The following is a 16,092-nucleotide window of genomic DNA, read 5'->3' as shown; positions in this document are numbered from 1 at the left end:
ACCTTTCAAAACGGAGCAATGAAAAGTTATCTCCTGGTGCGACACCATATTGAAAACTGACTCAGAAGTAAATACGAGAAGCAAAATGTTGGTAGTGCATGATAAATTTTAACGCTTTCCGCTGCTTAATGTTGTGTGGTGTTTCCGAATTTTCTGGAAACTAATTTGTTAAAATCAAAAAATAGTGAAATCATAATCTATATATATAAAAGAGAACGCACAAAATCCTTTGTCCGCTCATCACGCTAATACGGCTGAACCGATTTCTTTCATTTTTGGGGGGTTGTTAGGATTTGGACCCTAGATGGTTTTTATCATATCACTTTAATTTTCAATTACCAGTGTCTTGAGATAATTGACCAATCAGGTGTCAATACGTACAAAAAATCCTTTGTTCGCTCATCACGCTAATACGGCTGAACCGATTTCTTTCATTTTTGGGGGGTTGTTAGGATGTGGACCCTAGATGGTTTTTATCATATCACTTTAATTTTCAATTACCAGTGTCTTGAGATAATTGACCATTCAGGTGTCCATACGTACAAATCCTTTGTTATTAGTTCATCATAGGTATAAAAATAAACGTATTTATATGCAACCCGCATGACCCTGTGACTCGGCGGGTTAACATAACTGACAGGCGCTATAAATCACTTGAAAGCGAAAAAGTAAAAATTATCTAAGTAACAAAGTTTATTGCGTTCCGGGATGACCGCAGCGAAGCGGGGCGGGTTGGGGTGACCGCAGCGAAGCGGGGCGGGTTAACATAAATGACAGGCGATATAATGTTAACATTTACTGCAATCTACTATGGTTTTTATCATATCACTTGAAAGCGAAAAAGTAAAAATTATCTAATTAACAAGGTTTATTGCGTTCCGGGGTGACCCCAGCGAAGCGGGGTGAACGCTGCTAGTTATACAATAAAATACATTACCAAGTTCTTTCGCTAACTGCTTCATCAGAAAGCGAAAGAAAGTAGAAAGAGATTCACTCATCATCAGATCCCCGAAACTATTACGCATAGAACATTGAAATTCCTGGGAAATGTTCCCTTTGCACCCTAGGCTGGAAAAAGACGTTTTTTTGTGAAATACGTATGGGGGGGGGGGGGATTAGGAGCATTAATGTTTTTTCTTGCTGTACGCCAAATTTTCGAAACAACTAGACGTAGAACCTTGAAACGTCGTATAAACATTCTTCAAGGCTACACATAAGACGAGGTTTTGGGAATAATGTGTCCTAAGAGAGGATGGGGGGGCTTAAATATATATTTATGTTCGTTCGCCAGATCTCCGAAACTATGGGGCGTAGAACGTTGAAATTTTGTATACATATTCTTCTTGCGCCGTAGGCTGTAAATATGGCGAAGGTAATAGCATTTCCTGAGGGTGAGACTTATTTATTTATTTATATAGTATTGGTGAGTATTTTATAGTGACACACCATAAGCAGTAGGAAGTATAATTTCGAAAACTAAAAATTTTTGGTAAATGCCAAGTAAACATTTTTTAAAAAAATCAACATGCTTAATTTCATACAGTCATTCTAATTCAAAGTACAGTAGAGCGTCGATTATCCGAAGTAATTGGGGGACATGGGTGTTCGGAAAACTGGTTTGTTCGGATAATCGAACTGTACATGTTTATTTGCCAAAAAGAAGTACTGTACAGTAAATTTATTCATAAAAAGAAGTGTGCTGATTGTTGAAACACAGCGACTGGCGGCTTGGCCGGTCAGCAGCGCCTTATGAAGGCCCCATTAGAAGCAATGTTCCGCCAGCGGTGGCTCAGTGCGGCGACTACTGTGGGAAACTTGGTTTGGGAGTGAGGGGGATGATGGACGGTAGGGTGGGAGAGTAACAGGTGCGAGCGAGTACACAGTTCGGTTAAGCGGTCGTTCGGTTGACCGACGTTCGGATAATCGACGCTCTACTGTACTGATCACTGTACCATTTCTTAAAGAAAACACCTCTGGAAAGGGTTAAAAACAAAGTTAACAAATAATTCACTGCATAAAAAAAACTGACTACCAGAGAACACTTGCGTGTGTTCTCAGTAACTCAATTTTCAGCAGATAACGATACTGAATTATAAGAACAGAACTTACTTTTGGCGTCGTAGGTTTTGGTTTGTTTCTTTCTTCCATGATCCGGGCGATGAAACTGTTCTCTGGGGAAGGTTCGCGCTTTTCCTCAAGTTCCACTGGCAACGTCGGAACAAATTCCTTCCGCTTGCGTTTCGCTCGGCTTTTGTAACCAGGTTGAATAGTTCTCAATATCTATAATTAAAAATTAATTAACAAGTAAATTAATTATATATATAACCAACAACATAGAAAATGAATACTGCTCATTCTAGCTTTAGAACTACATATACAGTAAGGGCCTATCCTGTTTGCCATAAGGAGCAGACTGTGTCACGGGATGAGGTCAAAAGCGACGTTATGTGCTAAATCGAGTCTGGAGATTCCAAATCCAGATGTGAGATATTTCAAGCACGTAACCTCCGCGTGGCGCGCCATGGATATTTCGAAATAACTTCACTTTTAACAATGTTCTATCCACATTTGCCTTACGTGCTACAGTTTTTAAGCTCTTCATTATGTCTCTGCAATATGCTTTCAATTAGTCATCTTCTTCTTATAGTTTTTGAGATGTGTGGACGACTTCGTTTTCTTTTCTCCTTTTTTTCCCATTGATTTTCCATTGACTTTAATGTTCATGTTTCGTAATTTTTATTACGTTCCATCCAATTTAGAGCAATTTGCTTTAGGAATATACAATCTACACAGTCTCTTCTACGTTTAAGCTGAATTTCAGCCATCTCTCTCTTGGTTTTTGAGATAAGTGGAGGACTTATTTGATTTTCATTCATTTTCCACTGACATTAACCCCTTCCACTACGATTTATTTTCTGAATTCTGATAATTGAAGTGTAAGTTATAAAAGTATTATGGATATAGTGTATTATCATTATATAACTTTCAGAACATCAATATAGGAACCCTACGTGATGCTACAATAGTTTAAAGTTTATAACGAGTGTAGCTCGTCATCGTGCCATTTGGCACCGGAAGGCCATGACGAGGTAGACTCGTCATTTCAGTGCACGAAGTTAATGTGAATATTTCGTGCTTTTGACTATGTTCCGTCCATTTTAGGACAATTTCCTTTTGGAATATAGAATATACATGGTATTTCTATATTTGAGCTGAATTTTAAGCCATCTCCCCCAAAGTCTGTACACATCATTGCAACAAGATAGGCCCTTAAACAACGATGAAATGTGTAACACAGAGTGAAAAAGTGAATGGCTGGACCGCGATTCTAACCCGGGATTTTTGGCAGATTGTGAAGATGCGTTAAGCACTAAGATAACCAGCACGCTTCCCAGAATAGACACAACACCTCTCTCCTGTAGTCGGTGCTCTCTACTCAAACCACATGGCTTCTATTACAACCTAATAGCATAGTGGTTAATCATCAGCACGGTTTGCAGAAGATTCCGGGTTCCCGTTCCGGTCAAGTCTTTCACTTTTTGTGTTATTGAATTCGCAACTGCAGAGAATCTGGGTGAAAAAAAAAAAAAATCGGTCGTTCACTTCTTTCATTAACATACGAAATTACAATCGTCAAAAGTTTTTTTTTTTTTTTTTTTTTTTTTTTCAATATATGAACAATGGATTGTCTAAGTACAGCAGCTAGCCTGTGGGACATGCCACGTAGTGTGAGCAGACAGCATCGACTTTAGAAGTGATACAGTGTGGTTGTACTGGGTAGCGTTGTGGCTAACGCATCGGCACGGTATACCGAAGATCCTGGGTACGGATTCCAGCTCAGTCATTCATTCACTTTTTCACTCTTTATGTTACTGAATTTGCACCGACAGAGAATCTGATGAAAAAAAAAAAAAAAAAAAAAGTTTCCTCCTTTCATTAACATAAACGTTGAAATCTGACCAATTGTTATTACAGTTTTTTCCCGAAAACAAGACCTAATCTTGTATTATTATCTTGCCCAAAAAACAGATTAAAGTTCATTTGCAGGAGACACTGTGCCTGCCATCTCGGAGCGTAATTATTACTAGCGTGCTTTCTCATCGTTGCAAGAAACGCGCACAATAAGTTTTGTTGCAAGGTTTGGGGTAGAGTTTATTCTTTGAGTAGGCCAATCTGAAAAATTACGTTACAGCTCATTTTTAGGGAAACATGGTACTAATCTCGGTTACAGTTTCGGCAATTTATAATTGCCTTCATCACACACATTATAAAAAAAATTACAATCTACGGTTACATCTTATGTATTTAAGAAAATGACAAGGTCAGTTTAATCAACCAATTTCATTCTTCCTTTCATTTCTACTGTAATATCCTGCACATGACTATTTACTAATAATTAACATGTGCTCATATTTATAAAAATTAACCATGTGCGTTTTACTACAATTTACTACAGTAGCAGACAAGGACACCAATGACCCTACCACTGATTATATAACAATTATGTAATGACCACCAGTATCACCGCTACACTGGAGTAGTTATGAAACCAGAAGAACCTCAGCAACTACTATTAGTTTTTAACTGGTTATTTTTATTTATTTATTTATTTATTTATTTATTGTTTAGCTTGCTTGCAGTTGTAGGAGTTACCTAGCCCAAAGCGTTTAGCTTGCTTGGAGCTTTAGGCCTCCTTTTTTGCCCACTTAGTTTGCTTAAAACTCTATGGGACTTTTAACTTCAGCTACCCAGCTTGCGTTGGGCTTTATGGCTTTCAAACTCCTCTCTGGTTGCGTGGAGCATTAGACATTTGAAATTTACTACAGTTAGCTTGCTTGGAGTTCTGTGGAGATCTTTCTCTAGGCTGCTTAAGCCTTTGGATACCTCTTTTTACCTAGTATTAGTAAATATTTATATTAACGTGATTTTCTATTACACTATTCATAATAAAAAGAAAAAAAAATCACACGAGGGGAGTCCGAAAATAAGTTTCCTCTCTTGTTTTCCCCAGGAGCGAAAAGCGAACAGGAATGGGGAAGACAAGACAGCGGTTGCACGCCCAACACACAAGTGGGTATCGTTCGCCCGCGATTCTGAAGATGGCGCCGTCGCATCGCCTGCGCAAAGCTGAGACGAGTCTCTCCGGCTGAGCCTCGTAGCTATGGAGAGAAGGCGCATTTTGACGTCATGGTCAAAGGAGAAAATGCAAGCGGTTGTCCGTTATGAATGGGCACGTGGCGTATCGGGAGTAGAAATCCATAACCGCCTCGTAGAATCTATGGGCCTAATGTGATGTCGAAACAAATGATGCGGAGATGGTGTCGACAATTCAGGGAGCGGCGTCAGCCAGAGCGACGTGCACGGCCACTACAGACGAAATTGTCAGGATGGTGGATGAAGAAGACTCGGCGGTAGGCTCTTTGGAAGAAATGCTGAAGTCACAGAACTTGTTCGACGCTTCTTCCGTAAGCAGAGCCATGAATTTCTCCTGGAAGGTATTTCGAAGCTTATAAACCAGTATGACAAATCTCTCGATGTATGTGGTACTTATGTGGAAAAATAAAGGTACATCTGATCTTTAATGTCACATGCTATTTTTGATCTTGCATCCCCGCGTCTGTCCACAGTCGCCTGGTGAAACTTATTTTCTGACTCCCCCTCGTAATAAAATTCTATAATAATAAAAAAGTTCCCTGTATAATTTACCTCTACCTATACTTGCGTAAGAAGAACTTTACACTACATTCTTAGATTTTTGACTAACTACATACCTCAAATCCTTCAAATTTTCACATTTTTCAAACGCAACTTTTTTTTTCCATAACACAAGTCATGTATACTTATCTACTTATTATGTATGTAATGGAAGTAAATTCATACGGTTTGGACAAACTACTATCATTATCCTCAATGCGCTATGAAAAAAGCAAACGCTGCTTAATTAATTACAAGATATGTTCCAAAAGTCATGAAATACATATTTTTGCCGCGCCCCACTAGGTCGCAACAACTTCGGGCGTGTTGAGTCCGGTGGGTGGAACCCTCAGCTTTGCAGCGCACCCTTGGTCAGTCTACTCCAAGCATCGGTGGCGACAGGATCGCTGATTTAGTGTACCCCGTTTTGAGACTACGTTATGGCAGATACTTTCGAACAACGTTTGGCGATCAAGTTCTCCACAACACTCGACAAAAACGCTGCAGAAATTCACGAACTGCTTAAACAAGCCTCCAGGGAGTCTCCTCTTTCGTATGTGCAACTTACGAGGTGGATGAAGAAGTTTAAAGTGGGCCAGGAAGGGGTGAACCATAACCCCCGGTCTGGATGGTCATCATCAAGGAAAACTGATGAAAATGTGACTCGTGTGCGTGAGTTGTTCAATGCTGGCCGTCCAATGAATGTTCGGCTGTTAGCTGACAGTCTGAACATTCCGAAAACCATTGTCCATCCCATCATTACAGAAGAACTGACCATTTGAAAGGCGTGCGCCAAGATGGCCCCCAAATTGTTGACAGAAGAGCAAAAGGCCAATCAAGTGTTGATCGTGAGTGAATTGAAGGAACATGTGGAAATAGAATCGGATTATTTGAACATTATTACTTAACTGGTGATGAAACATGGGCATATTAATACGACCCAGAGATGAAGCGCCAGTCCCCAGTGGCATACCCCGGCGTTTCCGAAACAAGGTGAGAATGAGCAAATCCAAATTGAAGACAACGTTGATTGTCTTTTCCGATGCTACGGTTGTGGTTCAAAAAGAGTTTGTACTTCGAGGATAGACTATTACCGCTGCCCTACTATGTGGATGTTCTGGAAAGGCTACGGAAAAATGTCACCCATGTGCGATAAGGCATCGCCACTACCTAGCTGCTGCATCACGACAATCTGCCCAGCCACGTCTCTGCGCGTCCGTAACTTCCTTATGAAGAATAACGTGGCAATGCTACCGCAGCCACCTACAGCCCCGACCTAGCTCCGCCCGACTTCTTTTTGTTCCCCCTTATCAAGAAAGTACTCAAAGGACGCCGTTTTGACAACACTGAGGCTATCCAAGCGGCTGTTACAACAGCTTTAAAGGAGATTCCCATCGTAGCCTTCGAGGGGCGTATCGGCATGGGAGAGTCGGTGGAAAAATGTGTAGATACTCATAGACAGTATTTTGAAGAATATTAAAACTTTGTACAGATATTGTTATTATTATTATTTTTTTTTTTTAATACTTTTCGTGACTTCTGAGACACACCCTGTACATTATGAAGTTTATTCTAATCTGTAGAAAATGGATACCTACGCACAAACGGAACACATTTGGGTTCTAGGAATACTATCAACCATAGAAATGTATGCCTTATAGATTCGTCGAACCAAAGTCAATAGTTAGTAACTTGCGCACAAAACACTTACAGACGTGGAAAATGTTGTGTAAGTGAACAAACTTCTGTTAGTTTAAGGAGTACTCACTGAAGTCAGAAACAGTGGTTACGTATGCCAGCAATAACTTTTTTTAACCACTGTACAGAATACATAATGATTTGGAGCACGAGAACGCTATGCATTTCTTTTTGCTTTTGAGCGACGTTAGGAGAAAAAGTATGATATTGGTGGGAAAAAAATTGATACTTCAACTAACTTACTCGCTTCATAGGCCCTACCTAGCGAAAAAGTGATTTTTCCAATACGTTTTCATTTTATAACCAATTAAAATCACGGAGTGTTTTTGTGGACACGCTGTACAGATACACAAAGGCTTAGGAAAGTATAACAGTCAGAATAATTTACAAAAGAAAGCAGAAAAGTAACTATTTTTATGGCTTCTAAAATATATTTGTAGTCAGTATTCCTACTTACTTTCATGCGTTTGTACAATTCCGGGTTCTTGTACCTCTCCAAATCGTATGGTTCATATCCTCGCGTGGAGACGATATGGTTTGCATCCTTGCACGCTTCAATCCAAAGAATTGACACCAAAGGCACCTTTTGTTTGAGCGCCCGATTGTAGGTACACAGGCGTCCATCTGTAAACACCACATGGGTAACCTACAAATTACAGAATAAAAACATTAATCTTGCCTTATTTTTAGAAGTAATGGTAAGCAGGTACTTATCTGCTAGTATAGTCTTCTATACAAAATAAAAGCATTACCTTAATTCTTATGACCAGTAAATAGGTACCTTTTGTACAATTGAAGGGGAAGGGGAAAAAAAAGAAGGAATGTCACAAAACTATATTTTCGAGAAAACGGCTTTTTAGTATTGAAAACCGCGTACAAAATGAATAGGGTTGAATTACACAAACAATCACTTAATAAAGTTAAAGGTTGTTGTTCATTCGTTATTGTACGCAATGAAATAGTACCAAGAGTCCCCAACATATAGACCAAAGCACTCGTTAAAGCACACACATGGACATTCCTGGTTTTTCCCCTTACCCTTCCATTGTTCCTATCATTAATATTGTTATCGTAATTAGCTTAAAGACGAAATATCTAGATTTCGCAAGGATTTGTGTATCAGAACACCAATGAGACAGAGAAGCAATGACTGAATGAGTAGGGCAGAGTAATCTATCTATCTTTACATCTTATGAATAAACAATAACTAGAAACAGATTCTTCAACCAAATCTTCAGTAAAACTGTGCAAGAACAGATTGAGAAATGTGAATATTGTAAACTTCTTTCCTTTGTGGGAATAGTTAGAGCTAGATACAGTAGAGTCCGGAATCGACTCCCACTATCGGTGTATTCTAAAATCTTCTAATACAATACAACAGTATTTACAGAAATACTACAATATAACTTTCTCTAATGTAAGGTACACAAAAGGTAGACCAAGACCGTGCAACCTTAGGGCATGATCTCTACAGGGCCCCGACGCAAGCTAAGCACAGAGGAATAAGAAACCTCAATGCTCCGAAAAATGAAATGAAATCTTTGAGTTTTACGTCCCACGATTATGCCGGCTAGGCTAAAGGAGACAGTGATGATGAGTAATGAATGCAATGGTGGAATGAAGAAAGTGGGAGGAAAGGGGAGAACCCCCGAGGAAACCCACGCACACGGTGTTTGTCCACCACAAAGTTCACTTGGCGGGGGCTGGAATCGAACACGGGACCCAAACACCAGATGTGAACGCTCTACCAGTGAGCCACCGTGGTCCCAAGTTCCACATCATGTCAAAATATGTCAACTTGTCTGTACCGTCACAGTTTGTTACTTGCATTATCAGTAAAAAAAAGTTGTGACAGTACGCAAAAACAGTAATAGGGTAATCAAGGTTTCGTAGATACCGTACTCGTGGAATGCAGCTCAGAGGCAGGATAGTATTAATAAAAATCGTTGATTTAAATCGAATTCCGAGAGAAATTAATTTAAAGTGAAAATAAGTAAAAATCCCGTTTCTGTTCTGTTATTTGGATTATATGGAAGTTAATAATCCTTATACAATGAGACTCAAATGTACAGTATAGTATGAAAACAAGTGTCATGCAGAGGATCATTAGGGAAAATCCCGTTTTGAACAAGTAACGGAGCAATCCTGCTGTCTTCATTTCGTAACATTGGTTTTGGGTTTTAAATTGTTAATTATTCCAACGGAGAAATCACCATCGACATTTAAGACGAAAATTCTTTTTGTGCTTTTGTTTCTTCCCAGATAATAGGGTGTATTTAGAGGGGTCCTATCCCCTCTCCAAAAAAAAAAAAAAAAAAAAAAAAGTTAATTTTATAACTTTAGGCGAAATTTATGTATTTCATACCCCAAATTTGTGTAGTTCTGAGCTTTTAAAAATAAGTTCTCTGCCAAATATCAGTAACTTTTGTAAAAAAAAAAAAAAAAAGTGTCATTTTGATAAACGTTGCTGTACTTTTTCCTTAATGCCTAACCTTTTAAATTATATCACCTATTTTTAGGTGATAGGGTAGAATCTTCATTATTCGATTAAAAAAGTACCAATAAGGCTTTTTACTTCGTTTTCTTCAAGACTGGAGGCATTTTGGAACATATGCTTTCACGCCATTCTGCGTTGAGACATAGTGTGTGATAAAGTTATAAATTTATAAAGATATTTTTTTGTTATGCGTATTATTATTATGTTTTGGCGGGTTACATTTTGCACCCAAAAGAATGAAATTTTGCACACTCGTTCATATCAAGTAATTTATTTAATATATACAACACAACAGACTTACTGCCCAATTATAGTGTTGTGTATATACAGTAAATGTTACATACATAAAATTCTTAATTATTTCTATAGACAATTTCTTGTTTTAAATAAGATCGGAACCTGTTTTCTGATAAACTAAATACATCCACTTTATCAAAATTTATGTACAATGACATTATATAACGTACACAGCCTCCACATAGGGGATTTAAATAATATATTGCTTCTGGCTTTCGCACAATAAAATGTACCTGTATTCTCTACTCTGGTTTTGCAAGTGGGAATCCGCAGTGATATTTTCGAGATCAACTCCATACAATCAATCTTATTATTTAATAACTTGTATAAGAATAACTAGTCTAACATCCATCTTCTTTTTTCTAAAGTTTGAAAGTTAAAATTGTTTACTAGATTATTGTAGGAAAAATATTTGGAATAAAAACTAGGTCTTTTGTATGTAAGCATTTTCAAGAATTTCGTTTGAATGCTTTCTATTTCTTGAGAGTATTTTTTATTATTGTTAGTCCATATAGTAGAACAATATTATAATCTTGATCTAACATGTGTGAAATGAAGTGTTGCTAACGTTGTCTCACTGAAAAAGTCTTGCCCTATTCTGTACATTAAACCTAAGTTTCTATATGCGCTGTTTGTTATTATATTTATGTGTTGATTGAAATTTAATTCAGGATCAAAAACAACACCTAAATCTTTAACAGTACTTGACCTAGACAGTTTGGTTTCTTTCAATGTATAGTCAAAGGTGATGGGATTTCTTTTTCTCGTGAAAGAAAGGGATTTACACTTAAGATACATTTATTATTAATTTGTTGTCATCGCACAATGTTTGAACTCTCTGTAGGTTTTGTTGTAGTTGTATGCAGTCTTCAGTTGAATTAATTCTAGAATATAATTTGAGATCATCAGCGAATAGGAGAATCTCGGAGTTTTCAATAAAAAGCGGAATATCATTAATAAGTAGGAGAAATAACAGAGGACCCAGATGAGATCCTTGAGGAACCCCAGAGTAGCAAATTTTTCAGTGGTATGACCCTTGTATAGAACAGATTGTTTCCGATTGCATAAATATGACACAATATATTCAATTGCCGACTTTGTAAAGCTTAGGCTTGCTAATTTCGAAACTAAAACATCATGATCCACGACATCGAATGCCTTACTGAAGTCGGTATAAATAACGTCTACCTGGCCGCCTTGTCTAACTCCGTTTCTATAAAATTTGTTACAACTGTTAGGTTTGTTGCAGTAGATCAATTGCGTTAAAAAAAAAACATGTTGATGTATGGATATAGCTGGTTTCACGTGATTCAGAATTCGTGCATATAAAATACTCTCAAGAATTTTGGCAAAAGGAGATAATATAGCTATAGGTCTGAAGTTTTGTATTTCGTTTTTATTTCCAGACTTTGGTATTGGGCACACTAAACTTTCTTTCCATTTGTCCGGAAAAGTGCCTGTTCTTATGGATATATTGAATATAGTATGGAGAGTGCACCCTTTAATAATTTTCAGATGTTTTCAGATCTATGCGTGGAAACAGCGGGGTCCAGAGGAGAAAAAATGTTTTTAAAAAGGATGTTTTTTAACAAAAGATAGCTTTTTTCGTGATTTTCCCGCCTCAGATGGAGACATACGAATGGTACCGTTTCAAAGGCTATTCTATTCTGAAGAAAATGATGTACGTACTATGCTCCTAGGATAAATAGGGATGTCTCAGGAAACTGTTACCTGAGATCCTGTTTTATACGGGAATCTGGGGTATTTGGGGGATATTATCTTTTGCAGGCTTACTTTTGCACCTACAAGATTGAAATTTCACATATTTACTCAGTGCACCCCTCAGTATTTTTCAGATTTGTTTCAGGTCTCTGCCTTAAAACAGGGGGAGAGGTCCACAGAGATAAAAATTTATAAAAGAAATATATTTTTAACAGAAAATTCCTTTTTTCGTAATTTACCCGCCCCAGATACATGATGGAGACATTTGAAGGGTATCGTTTGAAAATTTGTTTTATCCTGAAGAGAATAATGTACAAATCTTGATCCTAGGATAAATAGGAATGTCTGAGGACATTTTTATATTACATCCGGGTCATCTGGGACATTGTGGGGATGTTCTTAGCTCATTGTTAAATAGTTTCCTCACCCTTACTACTCAATATAGAAGCTTGAAATTTTGTACACACATTTAGTACACCCCTTAGTATTTCCCAGTTGATTTTGAGATCTGTGCGTTAACACAGGGGAATCCAGAGGGGATCAAAATTTAAAAAGGAAAGTAAAAAAATGCCGGTTTCTCTCAAAATTTCCTGCTTCAGGGACATGATAGGGAAATGTGAATGTTACCGTTTCAAATGCTGTTCTATTGTGAAGAGAGTGATATATGTACCATGATTCTAGGATAAATAGGGATGATGCTGTAGCTGCTTGACTGAAAGTTTATAATTTACCTTTAAAAAGAGACATAATTTAAAAGGGTTAAGAAACATTGTTTGGGATTGATATAGGTGAACGACTTGGGATAATTCAAAATTCAACCCCAATACTTTCACTTAAATGGCATAATTAGCATTCAATACTAATTTATAATGCTCTTTCTTCAGTTCGCGACTTGTCTTATACAAGGAGAAAGATTTGATTTAAATTAAAAAAAATCAACAAAAATGATTTTTTTAAAAAAAAATCATGATTTTTTTTACACCCTGGTATCTCCTGGCCTTTATGAGAATTAAATAGAGAAGTGATTCATATTCCGTTTTGTTACTTGGTCCTTTTTTGATCAACCACAATTTTTTTTAGCAATTTTTCATGAATTAAAAAACCAGAGAACTGGATACTATGAATAATAATAATAATAATATCAATAATAATAATAATAATAATAATAATAATAATAATAATAATAATAATAATAATAATAATAAAAAGTGGACAAGAAAATCGTTATTATTCTTAATAAGACTACAAATTTGTACTTAATAACTGATTAAAAAGTTAGTTGGGATTTGGCGGTGTATTTTTAGTACATTCCGTACAATATTAGTTATTTGGACTTTTCCACACCAACATGTAAATTATTTCTTGACTTAATCTTCATAAGGTGAGAGAGACTCTGATGAAGCTGGCACAAACTAAAACACGCGAAATATAAGATAAAAGAGAAAGTCTGACTAAAGTGAATACTATTTAATAATTGAAGTGTATCAAGAATATTTTATAACATCTATATAATTTATTAGAATTTTTGTAATATTTAATTGCATATTCTATACCTGTAAGAATCTTAACTAGTGTGTGATACGTAATTCTCTTTCTTATTATTATTATTATTATTATTATTAATAATAATAATAATAATAATAATAATAATTCTTTGGATTAATGTTGAACCTAAGCGGAACATTTGAGATATGCTGCTGTGGATATAATACTGGAAAGTACACAACCACCTGGTTCATACTAGCTTCGCTACCCTAAATAACTTAAAACTAGAAATAAAAATCACTGAACGAAGCAACGTTTATTTAAAAATAATAATAATTATTATTATTTTTATTGAACATAGACTAAAAGTATTTGAGAACAAGATCCTGAAACGAATATTCGGAACGGGAATGGAGGAAACTTCATAACGAGGAACTACATAATTTATATGGTTTATCCAACATTGTTAGGGTCGTCAAGTCTAGGAGGCTTAGGTGGGCAGGTCATGTAGCTAGAATGGAAGAAAGTAGAAACGCTTTCAAAGTCTTGACTGGAAGACCCATCGGAAAACGACCATTAGGAAGACCTAGGCCCAGATAGGACAATATTAAGATGGATCTCGCAGAGACTGGAATACAAAGTAGAAACTGGATGCAGTTAGCTAAGGATAGAAGTCAGTGGAGAGCTTTTGTGAACGCGGCATTGAACCTCCAGGTTCCATAGGCCATAGAGTTAGTTAGTTATTATTTTTATTAAAATACTAGCATGAATTACCCGCTTCGCTGGGTTAAATTAAGAAAAAATAGTAATATGTTCCGTTAGTCAGTCAATTTCATTTTTATTTATACGCTTTTATTAAAATAAATTACAGTAAAACCTGTCTTCAACGGACCCTTTATTTAACGGAAACTTGTGTTAAACGGAAACATTTCACAATCCCGTGAATTTACTGGCGAAAATAGTGTTACATAACCTTCATTAAACGGAAACTGTATTACGCGAACAACGAAAATCAAAATAAGCCTCTTAACGGAAAATTTCAAGTTTCGGATGCAGCATTTAGAAAGTGTTTGAACATCCTACGAGAGGTTAGATATATTTTTAGCAAAACGAACAGTGATGTGCAAACCAAAGCAGACACGGTGGTTATACACGCTTTAGTTGAGAATTATACGGATAGTCTGAAAGAAGAAGAGGAAGTAGAGGAAGAAGAGCAATAAGGTATGTAAGAAAATAAGGTCTGTCACTTCGAAATTACACTAATATGCTTACAAGTAAACCTTACGTTTGGGTGAATCGAGTTGTTGACTGAGACACATATGAGAAAGTAGTACTAAATGTGGTCAGTATTTCAGTGAAGTTGTAGGTGCGAAGTTCCAGGGGTTTAGGAGATACAGCTACTAGAACATCACATGTAAGTACAGAATAGCCTTCATACAGTTGGAGGTAAAACCTCTGTAAGACCTCTTGTAACGATAAAAGGTGAATAACAAATATATGGGTACTTATTAGGACTAGGGGGAAGTCATATAGTAAGGGTATACCTGACAGCGGTCATCTTGAAATCCGCCATTTTGAATTAAGGTTAAGTTTTTAAAATAGGAATAGGGTCATGTGATACATGATTTAAGGCCCAAATTTAATCAGAAGAACAATGGTGACGTTAATTTTGATTTACGCGCAATTGGTAAAAAGTTACAGGGAAATTAAATATTGTTGCAGCATATGTATTAGTACTTTACCCCACCTTGTAAATGTTGTGTTAATGATAATAATTAAATAAAAAGCAGGTGGATAAATATTAGGTCTATGGTAAGAGTTCCCTTGATGGCGGCCATGTTCAAATCCGCTATTTTGAATCAGACAAAAGTTTTAAACAAAACGCATAACATTGACACCTTATTAATAGCAAATTTTACCATAACTCCAACGGTATAACCATTTTTGCTTTATCATTAACCAGCACAAAATTAAATGGATCGATCCTTACGACTACTGCTTTGACGGAATTGTTAACGACAAACGTGTCAAGTGTAACTCGATTGCCTTTGTCAGGTATGCTCACTGTGAGCAGAGCATTTGTGCAAGTCATGCACTCTTTTCTGAACTACATATTAATTGTACTAATTGAGGACTTTTCTGGAAGAAAGACCCAAGTTCAATTATGACTCAATTCCACTTTGGTCATTTTTCTTTAAATTAGCAACTTGTTTATGCGATAACAAATGCTGGTTAATGATAAAGCATAAATGGTTATACCGTTGGAGTTATGGTAAAATTTGCTATAAATAAGGTGTCAATGTTATGCGTTTTGTTTAAAATTTTTGTTTGATTCAAAATGGCGGATTTGAACATGGCCGCCATCAAGGGAACTCTTACCATAGACCTAATATTTATCCACCTGCTTTTTATTTAATTATTATCATTAACACAAGGTAGGGTAAAGCACTAATACATATGCTGCAACAATATTTAATTTCCCTGTAACTTTTTACCATTTGCGCGTAAATCAAAATTAACGTCACCATTGTTCTTCTGATTAAATTTGAGCCTTAAATCATGTATCACATGACCCTATTCCTATTTTAAAAACTTAACCTTAATTCAAAATGGCGGATTTAAAGATGGCAGCCGTCAGGTGTACCCTTACTATATGACTTCCCCCTAGTTCTAATATATACCCATAGATCTGTTATTCA

General features: G+C 36.6%; 1 protein-coding gene across 3 annotated transcripts in view; it reads right to left on the bottom strand.

Annotated features, from left to right (window-relative positions):
* The window catches only part of MCPH1 (Microcephalin), a 148,204-nt gene that overhangs the window by 35,267 nt on the left and 96,845 nt on the right, over positions 1-16,092 (bottom strand). For all 3 annotated transcript variants that reach the window (XM_081744609.1, XM_081744607.1, XM_081744608.1), the window contains exons 4-5: positions 7,850-8,038; positions 2,110-2,280 (exon numbers count right to left, since the gene is read on the bottom strand). In XM_081744609.1, coding sequence (XP_081600735.1) covers positions 2,110-2,280; positions 7,850-8,038 — 360 coding nt within the window. The remainder of the gene's footprint in view (positions 1-2,109; positions 2,281-7,849; positions 8,039-16,092) is intronic.

Source organism: Thermobia domestica, chromosome 17 (assembly GCF_964235325.1).
Source record: "Thermobia domestica chromosome 17, izTheDome1.hap1.1, whole genome shotgun sequence".
Lineage (NCBI taxonomy): Eukaryota > Metazoa > Arthropoda > Insecta > Zygentoma > Lepismatidae > Thermobia > Thermobia domestica.
This window is presented reverse-complemented; position numbering and strand designations above follow the sequence as displayed.